The following is a 15,965-nucleotide window of genomic DNA, read 5'->3' as shown; positions in this document are numbered from 1 at the left end:
AAATTAGTTTAGTCCACCCTTTTCAGCAATAGAATTTTCAACACAGAAACAAGAGCAGGATACACCAGCGTCTAGTCCTCATTCCATCAATTTGATAATAGTAAACCCCATATTTTACAATCTTAATAGTGGGATTTGGAGTAGGGTACGATGTCCATTACTTAGCAGACGCCAAGCAACCATCACAAATTTTCACCCAATATATTTTTGTGGAAGGGGGAGGGACAAAGACAGCCAGAAGGCAATGAAATTGTGTAGTTTTATTGAAACAAAACAGATGGTTTCAAAACCCAAATTCAGCTTTGCAGAGGTCAATGGTTTTCAACATCATCAACTCCAAACATGCATTGCATTGTGAATGCAATGCGCAGTCTGCTCCTACAAACCTCCATTTAACGTCTCAATTAAACATGTACTACACTTTTTAAAAACATAAACAAACCAGCTTTCTGTTCATCAGCTGCTGAATCGAGGGGAAACATTTTTCCAATTGCCCTAGCACATTGAGCATCAATTTACAGAATATGAATGTGAATGCAAAATAATTTACAATGCTATTAGAGAGGAAAATAGTTAAAAACCAAGCAAGACCCTTTTCAAAAGTAATAGCTTGTTGATAAAAGACAGATTTTATCTTCTCATCTTTATCAACGGTTCATAGTAGAAATCATTTTAGATCTTTCAAAATCTAAAAGTACATCAGCCTATGTTAAATGTGTCTGATGGTGGTGAACCGCTGTTTATTCTTTACAAATCAATTAACTTCAGTATGTCACAATAATGGTGGTCAGTCTTGAGATGCTGATCTGGACCTGGAGCGTGACTTGGAACGCGATGGGGAGCGAGAGGCCGACCGCCTAGCTGGGGATTTCGAGGGCCGGCGGTCCTCCATGGGAGATGGAGACTTCGAGGCAGACTTGGCAATCCTCTCTGAGTGGGATGGAGAGCGGCTCGGAGACTTCTTACCGGCAGACTTCTCCTTGGACCGACTTCGGGACTCTCGCTCGGCCTTGGTTTTGGATCGGCTCTTGGAGCGCGACTTCCGGGTGTCAGAGCGAGAGCGTGACTTGTTACTCTTGGAGCGACTGCGGGACTTACGAGTGCGAGAGCGAGACTTCTCAGCGGACTTGGAGTGAGACTTTCTCCTTGATCTAGAGTGCGACCGGCGCTTGTTGCGGGATTGAGAGCTGCAAAAGAAATGCAACAACAAAAGGCACATTTAAAAAACAATTTTCTTCCACATTTACGTAGATCATAGATTGTAGTACTTTTGTCAGTTAGTACCAGAGGTGCTAGGATCCATATATATCCATATTTCCTGATAAAAATTTAAGGTTTTAATAATCACAATGTGAGAAATGACAGGTCTACAACCGCATAAGATGTTTGAGATGTGGACATTCATTAAACACATACCGAGAATGAGACCTGGAGCGGGAGCTCCTGCTTCTTCTGCTCCTGCTGCGAGAGCGACGCCTGCTACGAGACCTGATGTGTCAAATATAGACATCAAAACTTGTCATAAAGATACAGGGAATACAACGCAAATGAAGAAAGCCTCTTTCAAGCCTCGCTCGTTTACCTGGACCTGCTTCCAGAATAAGAGCGACGGCGCCGAGGTTTGTCTTCCACCAGACGGATCTTCCTCCCATTGATGTCGGTGCCGTCCAGCTTTTCGATGGCCCGCTTCAAGTCGGAACGGGATCGAAATTCGATGACTCCTTCATTGGTTCGTTCCTTGTGAGCATCTGCGTAGGTTACCTCACCAGCTTGGCGCATGAAATCCTATAAATAAAGATATATGTACATTTTAATAAAAGATCACTTAAAGCAAGACAATTATTTTACAGTTTTTTTCTCCCTTCCTCTACATACTTCTGGCTATTGGTAATTGATATAATGCTGTATCTGAGATGCTAAGCTGTCCATTTTAATACTAAGGTTCAGTACAATTTAAGCATTCAGGAAAGTGCAAATCTACATGAACCCTAGTCAACTCAGTTGTCCCACTGCACCATTACAGACGCTGAGTGAGCATGAGTTTGACAGCATTGCATTTGTCAGCTCTCACCTTGAGGTCCTGCCAGCTGCACCTGCTCGACAAGTTCTCCACAATGAGGCGGTATTCTGTGCGTACTGGAGGCCCATACTTCTCCCGCCCGGTGCGGCTTCTGCTGCTATAGCCACCACTACCTTTAAAGAACACACAGAGATCAAACATGACATCAGCCCCATCATGTAAAGCGTTTTTGGGTACTGAGAAAAGCTCTATATACATTAGAGATTATTATTTGTCTTATCACAATTTCATATTGAACCTTGACACCTGTATTTGTGCGGTGCCTTCAGTTTTAACTCAGTAATAAGGCTAGTGGCTACCAGTCAGTGCCAATAAGAACTATCTGGAGGCATTAGAGACCAATAGTTTCAAAATCCTCACAGGGCAAGAGATGGGGAGTTAATTTGGATAAGTAATCGCCAGGGGATACCTTTATGCATAAATCCACCCTTATTTTTTCCCCAAATGTTATTCCTATGTGCATAGTCTAATTCATTTGTGAACATAAACTCTCACCCACAGCTAGAAACTAGAGAACCAACAACCAAGAGACAAATAAAATAACACACGATTATGAACTTCAGATTTACTTTCATTTAGAACAACTGATTCCTATTCATTGTCAATAGCATCATTAGAGTTTCGTTCCATTTCTATCCTTGGGAGAGACTTGTTCATGTTTAGAAATTTTGCCCAAAATGACGAAAGTCATGGGAGTGATATTTGTATTATGGGGTGTGCATGTTCCCTTTCAATCATCCTTTACGGAGCATGATTATGAACTTCAGATTGACTTTAGTTTTGAAAATATGATTCCTATTGTCAAAAGCAACACTTAACGAGATTCGTTTTATTTCCATCTTTGAGAGAGACTTGTTCATGACATGTTTACAAATTTAGTCCAAATGTCAGGTGCATGTTCCCTTTCAGTCCTTACTGAGCAATCAGCTATAAGTTACTACCAAAAATCCTTCTTTCATTCTTGTACTGGAGTACTGAGGGCCAGTCGATGCACATAAAGTGCAATTGGCTCCAGAAATATTTAAACAGTTGGACACATTATGTTGGCTTCATCCTCTGCAACATGTCTTGCAACAGTAAAACCAACGGGATTCCTCACCATTACCCTGGTCTATTGGAAAAGGATGCCGTCATCATGGCTTCCGGTTATTTCAGCCAATGGTCAAAGGGTCAAAGGTCACACACACATTGTAAGGTGAAAGCCAAGGCCAAACGGGACAAGCAGTCATCTTAGCCAGTCATCTTTAGCCTCAATGGACTCGGACTCAGCCCTCAGTGGACTCTTTCAAATTGAAACATCAAGCACTTTGTTAATGTCCAAGTCAAACTGGGAAAAAATACAGCTTAATGTCCAAGTCAAAATGGGAAAAAAATACAGCTTCACATGCCTTATCCCTCGTTTTACAGCATTTAGAACTTCATTGCTAAAATAAAGGCATGATATTTGGATCAAAGGAGAACACATCTAGAACTGAATACCAAATCCAAATGTGATTCCACATGAAATTTGTATTGACTGTAGCAACCTTTAGATTACAGTGCTATATCGCCAAAGCATAACCAATTACACACACATCGACAGTAGGTGCTATATGTAATTATTTGTCTTGATAAGACCAAATATTTTACTGTGGGGCATTGCTAGCCATTAATAAGATGACTACAAAACAAATGCCAGATGTAGTTTCACAGACTACGGTCTGAGAGATTACATCAAAATAATAGTTAAACAAAATGCCAATAATCGTGCCAATAAAGCTTGTCTGGTACACGAGTACTATCCACTAAGTATGTTGGCATTAGGCCCAAGTCTAAAAAGAAAAAGTGAGCACCTTCTCTCCACATATTTCAGGATTAAAAAATAAAAAATGTTGACATGTTAGCAAACAGAAACATGACACAAAACTCCACATATCTGAAAAAAATAACAATGTGCTGAGTAGTGCAAAACATGGAACTTACTGCGTCCTCCTCCTCCATAGCCATATCCATCCCGGTCTCTCCGTGGTCCTCGGGCATGTTCAATGATCACCCTCTCCCCACACAGCTCCTTCCCATTCAGCTCGTAAACGGCATCATCAGCGTCACGGGTGTCCTCGAACTCTATAAATCCATACCTGCAGGGGAACATCAATTATTCATATAAGTTGAAGGCATTGGTAACATTATTCAACCATCACCTTGGTTTATTATTGTCTCTGTACTATTTTTCTGTATTATTTCGTGTTATTGATAAAGGTTAGGGACTACTGATGATTTTATTCTTGCCTACTCCAACATGTATTGCATCTTCATCATTATATGTATTGCTTTTGTATGCCGTGTGTCAGGGGCGGAGAAGTTTCAATATTCAAATGGGTGCCCGTCTTTGACCCCCCCCCCCCCACACACAAACACACAAAATGCTGGCATGACTACTTGAGTAAAAGTACAAAAGTATTGGTATCAATAAAAGCAAAGTAGCCCACAAAAGGAAAAGCTACAGTATTTAGGCTAAATGTATTTAGGCTACATCAATTAAATTAAAAATTCAAAGGAGCTTTATTGGCATGAGAAAACATACGTTTACATTGCCAAAGCAAGTATCCAAAATAAAATAAAAACATGCAGTTGAGAGAAGAGGTAAAATGTATAGGCTACAGTTGGAGGAGTAGCCTACAGCATTAACAGATTAACAGTAGACATAATCTCAGTTTAAAAAATAAACTGTGGGTGATAAATCAGCAGTTTTCATTTACATTGAAGTTGCTATTAAAATGTCAAACTATTATTTACCACACACACACTGTTTTTCAATACTTTTCGGTAATCATGACATTTTGTGAGAAAACGTTTACATTGCCAAAGCAAGTGTCAAAAAATAAAATAAAAACAGTCTATAAGGGAGAACAAGGAACATGTACAGTACAGTAGCCTATAGGACGGTTGGAGGGGGATCATTAACAGAGCTGCATCACAGATAGACAACCAGGATGTGGGGGAGGGCTTTGACGCTGTTTGGGACAAAGCAAAGGTGTGAATTCGGCCGAGTGCTAAAAATGTTGTCTGGTGAGAAATCAATGGTTTCATAGCTGGGTGCTTTAGCTCTCAGGCACCCCCTATATTTTCGCCCCTGCCGTGTGTGCTGGCCCTCCTAAATAGACAAATAAAATAAAGAGCCCTCTGATTGGAAGAGAATTGGTTAACTGAATAGGTGGGCACAAAGAAATGTTAACATTTTTAAAGTATACATGATTAACATGTTTAGGACATACTTTTAAGGTCTAATATTTCTATAATTGCTACAAAAACTGCATATCCAGTCATTTTGGGCCATAAACAATATAAGGCTGAAGGATAAAATTAACATTTTGGACAGAATAGCAAATTTTACTTTTACATCGAAGTAAATAACAGTATTGGCTTCAAAATGCACTTAAAATAGCAGATCTACAAGTTGTAGACCAGCTATTTACAAATGGCCGGAATGTATATGGTTTATGTGATTAGTTACTAAATGTACACTAATTAGTAATAATAATCAAAATCTATAAAGTAATAGGAACTAAAGTTTTCAAATAAATGTAGTGAAGTAAAACTACAATATTTGTATCCGAGTCTGATTCATCCGAAAAACAGCAATATTTGTCCAGTTCCTTTCTGCAGAATCACACAAGCCATGGTTCATTCGCCATTAAATAGCGGGTCACATGATTTTAGGCAGACGTTTCTCTTATCGATCTCTGTAGTTTTCCACAGCCGATAAAATGATGTTAATAAACAACGTAATGGAAACTTAAGCAATTCACAAAGGATAGTAGCATGTGAAAACAAACAAAAAAATAATGGTCGATAGGATCGATGCAGGGCCTTGACCGTGACGGCCTGGCTAATGCTAACGCGCTTACCCATTTTTCAGGTCAATCTCCAATAACTTGCCATATCCGCTGAAAAACCTTTGCAGGTCCTTTTCCCGAACATGATAACTAAGCTTGCCGACATACACACGCGGCATTATTTGTATTTTAGCTCAATAAAATCGAAATATTGAAGTCCAAAACTTCTACTCGTGTTTAGCGAGCTGCCTGCGCCTGACTCGATGCGCGAGAAAGAACAGCGAACAGGCCGCGAGCCGGGCTGCTTCCTCCTCTTCCCGCCAGTACCGCAGTGCATTACCTCCACCTACTGGTCTGGAATGTGAACTACAACTCGTAATAATCTATTCTAGAAACATGAACTGTCCTCTAATAAAAGACAATGCTATGCTACTAATGAGTTTTTATGGAAGACATAGTAGGCCTACATCTTTATATAGGACTTGGAGATGATAGTATTGAGGGTGCTTTTCAACACTTTTGTCTTACAAAGTACAATATAACTGTAAATGGCATGAACCCTAGTCAACAAAACACGGGTATAAACATAGGCGAAAGAACAGAAACAATATTTAGTTTTACATCAAGTAACTGGAAACCGAGGTAAACATTAAACCTAGTAACTGTCTAAACATCATGCTATATAAATAAGTCTACCTTTGAAACATTTGAATCTATAGATAGAACTTAGATATGTTGCTTTTAAGACAATGATTAACAATGAAACTTTTAATATAGTTGATGTACCAAATGAATTCAACAATGGACCAGTAAGGAGCTATTATTTTTTCCAATGTATTTATTGGTAGGATATAAATTATACAAATGTAATTTGCGTCATGAAAAAACTTCATACAATAAAATTCATTACTACTACTGTATACAATTATTGACAGGTATAGCATTTCTGGGTATTATTTTTACACTGACAAAATCAATCAATCTGACAGAATTAGTCAATCTGTCATTAAAATGACAGTCAGAACACACACATCACACACTAGAACACTTAATATTTGTTTTGTATATCAGTGAAGCGATTAACCACTAATGCTTTATCGTCAAATAACGGTGTCATCCTTTTTTGGAATTTTGCCCAAAATAGGGATACATTACTAGTAAGACACCTCAGGGCGACAAGTCGCTTGTCCTCCCTAAAGGGCTTGTTCTCCCTAAAGGGCTGGCATCCTGGCCCCTGGCATCACAGGGATCTCTCTAACAGGGCATATTGATGACATCAGGGACCTCCATATATGGGCATAAAAGGGATTCTGATAGTGTGACATCACAAGCCAGAGCGTGATGTCAGAGCGGCAAACCCATTCTGGTAGAGTGGTTCCCCTGACATCACAGTGACATCAGAGCATGACATGATGTCACACATTTTTACGGTCTATGGGTTTGCCCATAGAAAAATGTGTACACGTCTACACGTGTACAAGCTGTGAAATTTCTCATGGTAAACTGCGACCTTCGGCTGCAATTATTTGATTATTATTGGATAGACAGACATTTCTCCACACTAGGTTTAAAAGTTGTACGAGTGCAAGAGACAGTTAGGAATGTATCAACAATAAAGCAACTGAAAAAGAGAAAGAACAATTTCATATGACTGTGTGAGACGGCGAAAAAAATACATTTCCTCCAAATATTTCTATAGTTTACTGTGTGGTGTAACTTCTTTGACTCTCAGAACTCCCTCCTGGGCACAAGAAGCAGCCAGCACCCCATCTCGCCTCCATAGACGTCCCTGTACAAGTCCTCTGCTGAGACCTGCAAGATGCCAAATAAACACTTCAAGCTAAAGATAGACTATTTTACATGGTCACATACATCAAAACAAGACTAAGGGCTGTATTTTGATTGTCTTAAGTACCAGCTCTTATGCCTTAACTTAAAGGCCTGTCCATACTGTCTCCGACCACTGAACCTTTTGTCGGAGAGTTCCGACTTTCCGACATGCAGCTTTCCGAACTCTAATTCGGGGTAATGCTTTTTAGAAGATGCGAGTGACGTCATTTTGTTGTTGAACCGGACATTTCGGAGACAGTATGGACAGGCCTTTAAGTTAAGGCGTAAGAGCTGGTACTTAAAGGCCCACTGTCAGCCCCTAAATTATAATAGTATGATACAGTAGGTCACGTGGTCCATTTGAAAACACTTGGAATCAAAATTTCCCATCGCCCGCAGCGTAGCCCCCTCCACTGCCCGCCTACCAATACCAGCCGGGGAGCTTATTGAATCCGTAGGAGGAGGCGTGCGCGGGGAGGAGGAAGAGAAAGAAGACAAACAGCCTCTTTACCAGACTGGAGAAATGAAGATAAACACGGCGTTTCCATTTCTTATATTTAATATATATCCTTCTTCAAATCACTTACAGTACTTAGCCCAACATCGTTCCTTATATTGAAACTATTAATGTTATGGAGAACGCATTCTAACGCGATTAACCAGAGCTCTCAGCTGTGTGTGTGTGAGTGTGTGTGTGTGTGTGTGTGTGTGTGTGTGTGTGTGTGTGTGTGTGTGTGTGTGTGTGTGTGTGTGTGTGTGTGTGTGTGCGTGTGCGTGTGTGTGTGTGTGTGTGTGTCTGTGTGTGTGTCTGTGTGGCGCCATGCGAGGCGACTCAACGAGCGTGTGAGGACAGCTAGCGGGGGCTATGGGCAGCGGGGGACAATGTGGCAAGCCCCCCGCATTTAGAGCCCCGCCTCCCGGCGAGTGGCAACATCCCCTCTCGCTAAATTTTTAGCGAGACACACACGCACACACACACACATGAAGGCCATGTGAAAAATGTGGGGCAGAGGTTCTGAATTGGCATCCAGGGAGTGTGTGTGTGCACAGCTTGGCCACGACCGGGCCAACGGCGCCAGAGATTAGCTGTTAACAAACTAATGGGATGGGGACACACACACCACACACATACACACACGGACGGACAGACAGGGGCAAAAATATACTCTCTAATTTTTACACCTGCAACTGCTAGTTTTAATTTTTGTTATCAGAATTCTCATCTTCACTGCCCTCAGCTTTCTGTGGCACAGTTTCAGAAATTGTGAATATGATATGAACGCTCAACTCCGCCCCTCCCCCCACAACAACGGATAACCTGACCCTTTCAGTACAGTAAACTCAATACATTAATTTGATTGGTTAATATGATTGATGATGTATTATTGGGAATATGCTCAACCTTACATCATCAATCAATCATATTAGCTAATCAGATAGCCTGATTTACCCTGTCATGACCCGTTTATTTGCTCTCCTCTAGGGAGCAAATTCCCTCCAGACGTTTTCGACATAACTTGTTTGGAATTAAAGTGTTGATGTGACGGACAGACAGACAGACTGACCGACATAGCCAGTGTTGAATTAGTCCGGGGGTTGTGCGTCCCCGCTGCCCCATATCTTTTCTGAGCAGGGGTCTCGCCTTTCACGCAAACAGACATTCATTGATGCCAAAACCCCCCAAGTTCACACCTCGCCAACGCTTTAGTGTCACAACAGGGTGTTTTAACAAAGAAACAAGCCTGTATGCATATCAATAGACCTGTATAGTAGGTGTTGAGCAACGTGCGCGTGACGTCTCTAGATTAGCGACCCCCCAAACATTGAATCACCAATGCACCACTGGACATAGCCATCCTTAAAATCCTAGAGTCCTGGGATAAACACACTTGAAAAGAACTTCACAATACTGACCTGCCCAAGGACTTTCACACTCATACAACATCCACTCATCTGCACGGAAAGTGCTGTGGAACCACATGGCATGGTCCAACGACGCTGAGAAACTGGCCTTGTATGTTGGATAGAAGGGCAACAGTGCTGTGCCCAAAAAGGAGTAGTCTGACACATAAGCAGCAACACAGCAATGAAGCTTCATGTTCCCTTCCCCTGAAAAAGTAAATAAAATAAATAATGAATGCTCAAATAATAGTTGGCCTACTATGATACTATGGAAAATCACATCTAAAACATGTACAGTAGCTCAATTCAGAGAGAGAGAGAGAAAACCAGGTGCTCTTCGGAGAGTATATGAATAGTAAAAACAAGTCAATATGCTCTTGGATCGACGGGATCAATTCATCAAAGGGAAAAAAGTGATCCAGGCACTCAAAAGTTTTAACTTTTGAGTGCCTGGATCACTTTTTTCCCCTTTGATGTACAGTAGCTTGCTGGCCTCCTTCAAAACTGCCATCCCCCCATCCCCACCTTTTCCCCACTACTCTGTACATTGGTATGGAAACCTCTCTGTTAGAGATAGGAACAAGATCACAAGGTAGTTAATCAGGCAAGTAAGATCATCGGAAACGAACAATTGCAACTTGAGGATATCCGCACCATAAATAAAAAGGCAATTCAGATTTACAATCACTCTACACACCCTCTTCGGCCTTCATTTGAGCTGTTACCATCAGGCAGGAGGCTTAAGGACCTCTAGCATTTGTGCCAACTGCAGTGGAGATTTTAAATAATAAAATGTTTAATAGTTCCAACCCCTACAGCTCTTGATCACTGCTGCTATGTTAGGGGATGCATTTTATATAGCTTTTAATGCATACCGGTATGTGTATTCTTTATGTATGTTTTATTGTTCTATACTGACTGACTGCCCGTGTGCCAAAGACAAATTTCCATTTTATACAAAATGTGATGGGCAATAAAGTTGTCTTATCTTATCTCTTAGTGTTTTATACTTGCAATGATATTGAATGTTTTTTGTTGCTATTTTCAGAAACAAGACCACAAGGGCTTTTTTGGGGTGTTCCTTTTAGGCAGGGTGTTTGACTGTACTTGTGCTGTACTACTTTTTCTTTTTCTTTTTTGACTGTACTTGTACTGTTCTTAATTTTGGTCTAATAAAATATTCAATCAATCGATTGTCTTGTCATAGTGATTTCTTACACGTGGGAACAATGATAACATCTTATAACTTTACATACCAACATTATATAATTATGTACTGTATATAAATCGAATCTGCAATGATCTGCCAGGCTACATTGAGCCTAGGTGCCCGGACCGCTAGGCCAGTGATCCGGGCCCATAATAGTATCTTTGATTGATCTTATGTATAATATATTACTTACCTATATGTCCCCGTGCTCGCACCCAGAACAGTTTCTTTGGTTCCGAAACAACACTTCTGTAGAAGTCTGAAGGGTTGACAGGCTTTATCTCAATGGGCACTTCATTAGCAAGCATTTTGCTGAGTCCAAGTTTTGCATTCTCTGCTAGGTCTGGTTTACTGCAAGATTTAGAAAGAATTAGAAAAACTCATCATTCACTGCATCACAGCTCTATTTAAGACTTATAATACAGGGAGCAATAAGCATCTGAGTGGTGATAAGAGCTTATACAATAATAATCAATTAAGTGTTCTGAAATCATAAGTAAGTAGGCTTGTCGGTGTGAAACAGCTTTAGTTATGAATGTGGTACATGTGAACCATGAAAGAGACAAACTGGACAATTAACAGTTTTGTTCTTTTGCTTGATTTTCATTTGGATAATGTCCACTTGGCACCATGTCTGTCTTGAAGGCAGGGGGTCTTTATAGAGGGTATGCATCATATGCCACTCAATGGCAAAACTGAGTGGCAACTGAGTGGCAAAACATAAAGCAGTATGAAGCATTGGAAGCGCGTCTCCTCACTCCTACTGACTCCTGCTGATTCCTCATGACTTTGCCACTCCGTAGGTGTTCCTGCACAACTTTTGGTTACGATGATGTCACATGCATACCCGCTATACCAGGGGTCTTCAACAGGGGGTCCGGGACCCCTAGGGGGTCCTCAGAGTTACTACAGGGGGTCCGCCAAATCTTTGTGTGATAGAAACCTTTTTTTTCTGCATTTTTTTATTAACCACTTACTTGAACCCTAGCGTCCATATTCAGAGAACTTTAGACAAAAATAGCAGATCTACAAGCTCACAACGCCTCACAGCACGAGGCGTTGTGAGCCTGTAGATCGTCTATTTTCGGCAAAGAGCTTTGGTGTAGAGGGGAAAAAGAGCAGACTAAGTACAGAGTGAAAAGTCAAGTTTTTTAAGTATTGACGGTTCAAGTGGTCAAATATCTGAAAACACAAATTGACATGAATCCAAAATACACTGACGATTGTGCTGTCAAACAATGAAACTATATGAAATCTATTAAAAGGTTGTGGGGGTCCCTGCTTCATCTCTCTCTCAACTAAGGGGTCCTTGGCCTGAAAACGTTGAAGACCCCTCTATATACTTTGTGATGAGTGCCAATATACTGCACCTGAGATACATGTGAATGAGTTCCTCTACAGTCAGTAGCTCTTCAGGCTGAGGGACCACAGGCATGGTAAACTGATGCTCCAAAGGACTAGGCTGCAGCTTGTGAAAGGATGCCTGGCAGATCAATATAGGCTGTCCATGCTGGATGGCTTTCACCGAACGCACAGAGAAACTGCGACCATCTCTTGTGCGATCCACCTGGTACAACACTGGGACCTTGGGATCCCCTGCACGCGCACACACACACACACACACACACACACACACACACACACACACACACACACACACACACACACACACACACACACACACACACACACACACACACACACACACACACAGTTTATATGTAACGGAGGTGATCCGAACCTCCACACCCGGCTTCGAACCCGGGTCTCCCACGTGAAAGTCCAACATCTTAACCATCACGCCAAAGGGATATCCTTATGGAACAAGGGAAGATACTAGACTTTTGAGGCTTCAGGCTGGGGCTGCGACTCTCTCCGCCACACTCACCCCCCTTTGACCTCCTCCTACGGGGAAGCCCGGATCCGGGTCACGGCACCAATGTAACGGAGGTGATCCGAACCTCCACACCCGGCTTCGAACCCGGTTCTCCCGCGTGAAAGTCCAACATCTTAACCATCACGCCAAAGGGATATCCTTATGGAACGAGGGCAGATACTAGACTTTTGAGGCTTCAGGCTGGGGCTGCGACTCTCTCCGCCACACTTATATTACGACGCTTTAAGGACATAGCAACTGGGCCTCATGACGATTATAGATGTAAACAAATGTTGATTATAGGTGTAAACAAACACAGGTTATAGTATATTATTATAGACCACACTCCATTGTGGTATTTGTCACCAGGAATTTGTACATTCAATTTATATTTGCACATACAGTGAAATGAGGAATAACCCATTCTAATATAACAGGAGCAGTCGGCGCTATGGGGGCAACGCAGTTAGGGGATAATTGTCTTGTTCAGGGAGATAACTACAATACCATAACTACTACTAATCGCCTATGCTGAGGCCTGGAATCGAACCTAGGACCTAAATTTGTTTCAGCCAAGTGACACAGTTGTAAAACAACGAAGAAATTAGGCTAATAAACACTCTCTGCTGTCTATTATCCTGAGGAACTACAGCTAACATAATCCGTGGCGTGAAAGTCAGTCAAGATAGTGTAGATATCATGTAAAAAGTACAAACAATGTGAGTCTACAAAACATGAGTCTCCCATCTCCCATGTCATCAGTTTTATTATCACTCACTTCTTGACTTTCGAGTAATGTATTATATTCCATTGAAACAATGGTATCACAGGAAGTGTTCCTGTCACCACAACCATATACAGTATAGGCTAAAATAGCCTACTAAAAAGTACTGTACATTCAAGGGACAGATTCCACACAATCAATGCATCAAATTAAACCAACCTCTTAAACTCTACACTCACCTGCTCTTACAAAGTAGCAGTGAAGAGAATGGGCATACAGATGATCAGGAACAGAGTTTGCAGCTGCTACAAGGGCCTGGCCAACTATTTGGCCCCCAAATAAACGCTGGGTGAGGGGCACCCAATGGTGTATTCCTCTGAGAAAGATATTAAGCAATAGGAACAGTATAATATCACAAAAGTAATCTTGATTATTCACAGTTACATGTAAACTGGAAACTGCCACTAAAACTAAAAATATCAAATTAAAATGTGTTAAAAATGTGATGTGTAAGATTAATTGATAATGCTTTTCCGATTCCCAAATGTCAAAAGTTTCTAGTGAACTTTGGATCATCCAGACCACGTTAACAAACTCAGACAGGGGCAGTAGTAGTAGTTACTAGTTAGCTACATTGTAGTTACCTGTATAGATCAATGTCGAGCTTTTCTAGGTTCAAAACACTTGTGACCAAGACGCTTCTAAGGTCCTGAGATACTTCAGACCCCCTGTTTGCCCGGGCCATTTCTCCATCAGATGATTTAATGCTGGAAGGAGTTTCTGATACATTCTCGTCTGCGCTGTTCTCGGCCATGTTTGTTTGGGTTACGGAATCAGTAAGGTGTTGTACTCCTACTAGATTTTGCATTACCACCATCTAGTGGTTCCAAAGTGAAACAGACTCAACAATCAAATCAATCATACTTGCCTCATTATCATCGACACATGTGTTTCCAAAATTCCCCTCCGCTCGCCAGCGGTAGCAGGGCAGGGCTCTCGATCTATTTCCAATGACAAGAGAAGAGGTTATCGAATTGATTGATTGATTGATTGATTGATTGATTGATTGAAGAGTTTATTAGCAGTTTTGTTAATTTGGTACAGTTTCATGACAGCACAAATCACTGACTGGTGTGGTACAAGGTCAACTAAAAGGAGATCCTAGTAAGCTTTACGGCTTATTTACATATAACCACTTTATGTATCTCATATAACATTGAAAGACAGAGGGGTATATAATAGTACAACATGGCTATGCCTACTTTTGACCCCCTAAATTGTTTTCCTTCCTTTATCCTTTTACACTTATTGCTGTGTGGCCTATCCATAAAATCCATATGGAGCTATATCCATATCTGGAGTTTGTGAAGTCAGATGCAGAGGTATTGGCCAACTCCATGATGGTGCTATATGGCGCAACCCACAACTAGTTACAAATGTAACTTTTCCCAAATATGGCGACGATGTCTGACATCATATAGACTATACTATAGTCTATATGATGTCATAGCCTACCACATGATGAGACTGACACAGTAGGCCTATGTCCATATTATGAGCATTCCAAGATGTGAGCTTAATATTGATGATGACATCATGGATCTCAATATGGGCATGAAAGGGACAAGGAGGGAATGGTTAGCTCCGCTCGAATAGGGACAAGGACTGACAGTCAGAGATACTTGCAAGAAAACCACACTTGCAATTTCCAATTTCATCTTTCTAGTCTAGTGATCAACGCAAGGTTTCTGTATTGCTACTTACATCTTGTGAGTGTAGGAGACTAGGAGTAAACATTTTTTTATTAGTTCTGGTTCCCAGTGTTGTAGTGCTAAATTTGGAAGTGTGGGCACTCCCCGCGCGTGCACACACATGCACGTGCGTCCGTGCGAGTGCACATAACGTTTTCGCTGGCTTAAAACGGATCTGCGCGGCGGCAGAAATAGCCTTAGACCAGTGGTTCTCAACCAATAATTTGATGACCGGATCATCAGCCAAACTTCCCATGCAAAATAGCTCCACAACTGATATTTCCAATTAATTAATCCATTTTCAAATCTTATATTACCATCTGCTGTTAGTCATGCTCATTTCAGCACGGCTGGCGAGCCTATTTCAACCAATTGCTGGGTCAGAACGACCTGAAAATATAATATCAACTGACTTGACTTGAGAGAAGTGTGGGCACTCCGTACCCCCGCGTTCCCCCCCCCCCACTACATCCCTGCTGGTTCCTTAGTAGACCTAATTATTTCTGTTTTTAGTGTGTTAAGTGTTTCTACAAGCTTTGTATTGTAATAAACCTTGTCTCAGGTATGAGAGATGCAAAGAGCCCGCCCACAGATTAGTTATACTGTGCACATTATAATGATGGAGGCAGAAGTCAACTGTCACAATTATCAAAACACTTCTTTATTTATGGTCCTAAGTTAGAGTAGAGCATACACAAACAATAAAACTAGTTAACTAGAATACAACAATTCATTCATTAGCCCAATTCATTTCTTCCCCAACCCACCCAGTACTAG

At 41.3% G+C, this 15,965-nt stretch overlaps 3 protein-coding genes across 3 annotated transcripts in view; all 3 read right to left on the bottom strand.

The window, feature by feature from the left end:
- Positions 1 to 15,965, bottom strand: part of mybl2b (v-myb avian myeloblastosis viral oncogene homolog-like 2b) — a gene marked incomplete at both ends in the record, with an annotated part of 36,145 nt that overhangs the window by 15,981 nt on the left and 4,199 nt on the right. The gene's annotated exons all lie outside the window — the stretch shown is intronic.
- Positions 248 to 6,149, bottom strand: srsf6b (serine and arginine rich splicing factor 6b). Its single transcript, XM_080727780.1, has 6 exons — positions 5,968 to 6,149; positions 4,043 to 4,197; positions 2,072 to 2,193; positions 1,583 to 1,785; positions 1,417 to 1,488; positions 248 to 1,187 (listed from the first exon to the last, which is right to left on the bottom strand). The coding sequence occupies exons 1-6, from the start codon at positions 6,072 to 6,074 to the stop codon at positions 788 to 790; spliced, it is 1,059 nt and encodes a 352-aa protein (XP_080583906.1). The 5' UTR covers positions 6,075 to 6,149; the 3' UTR covers positions 248 to 787.
- On the bottom strand, positions 6,730 to 14,240 carry acot8 (acyl-CoA thioesterase 8). Its single transcript, XM_080728798.1, has 6 exons — positions 14,082 to 14,240; positions 13,677 to 13,813; positions 12,208 to 12,433; positions 11,031 to 11,188; positions 9,640 to 9,834; positions 6,730 to 7,707 (listed from the first exon to the last, which is right to left on the bottom strand). The coding sequence occupies exons 1-6, from the start codon at positions 14,180 to 14,182 to the stop codon at positions 7,589 to 7,591; spliced, it is 936 nt and encodes a 311-aa protein (XP_080584924.1). The 5' UTR covers positions 14,183 to 14,240; the 3' UTR covers positions 6,730 to 7,588.

This window comes from Nannobrachium achirus (genome assembly GCF_963921795.1).
Source record: "Nannobrachium achirus genome assembly, chromosome: 6".
Taxonomy (NCBI): Eukaryota; Metazoa; Chordata; class Actinopteri; order Myctophiformes; family Myctophidae; genus Nannobrachium; species Nannobrachium achirus.
Note: the sequence above shows the minus strand (reverse complement) of the source record. Positions and strands in the feature narration are given on the sequence as shown.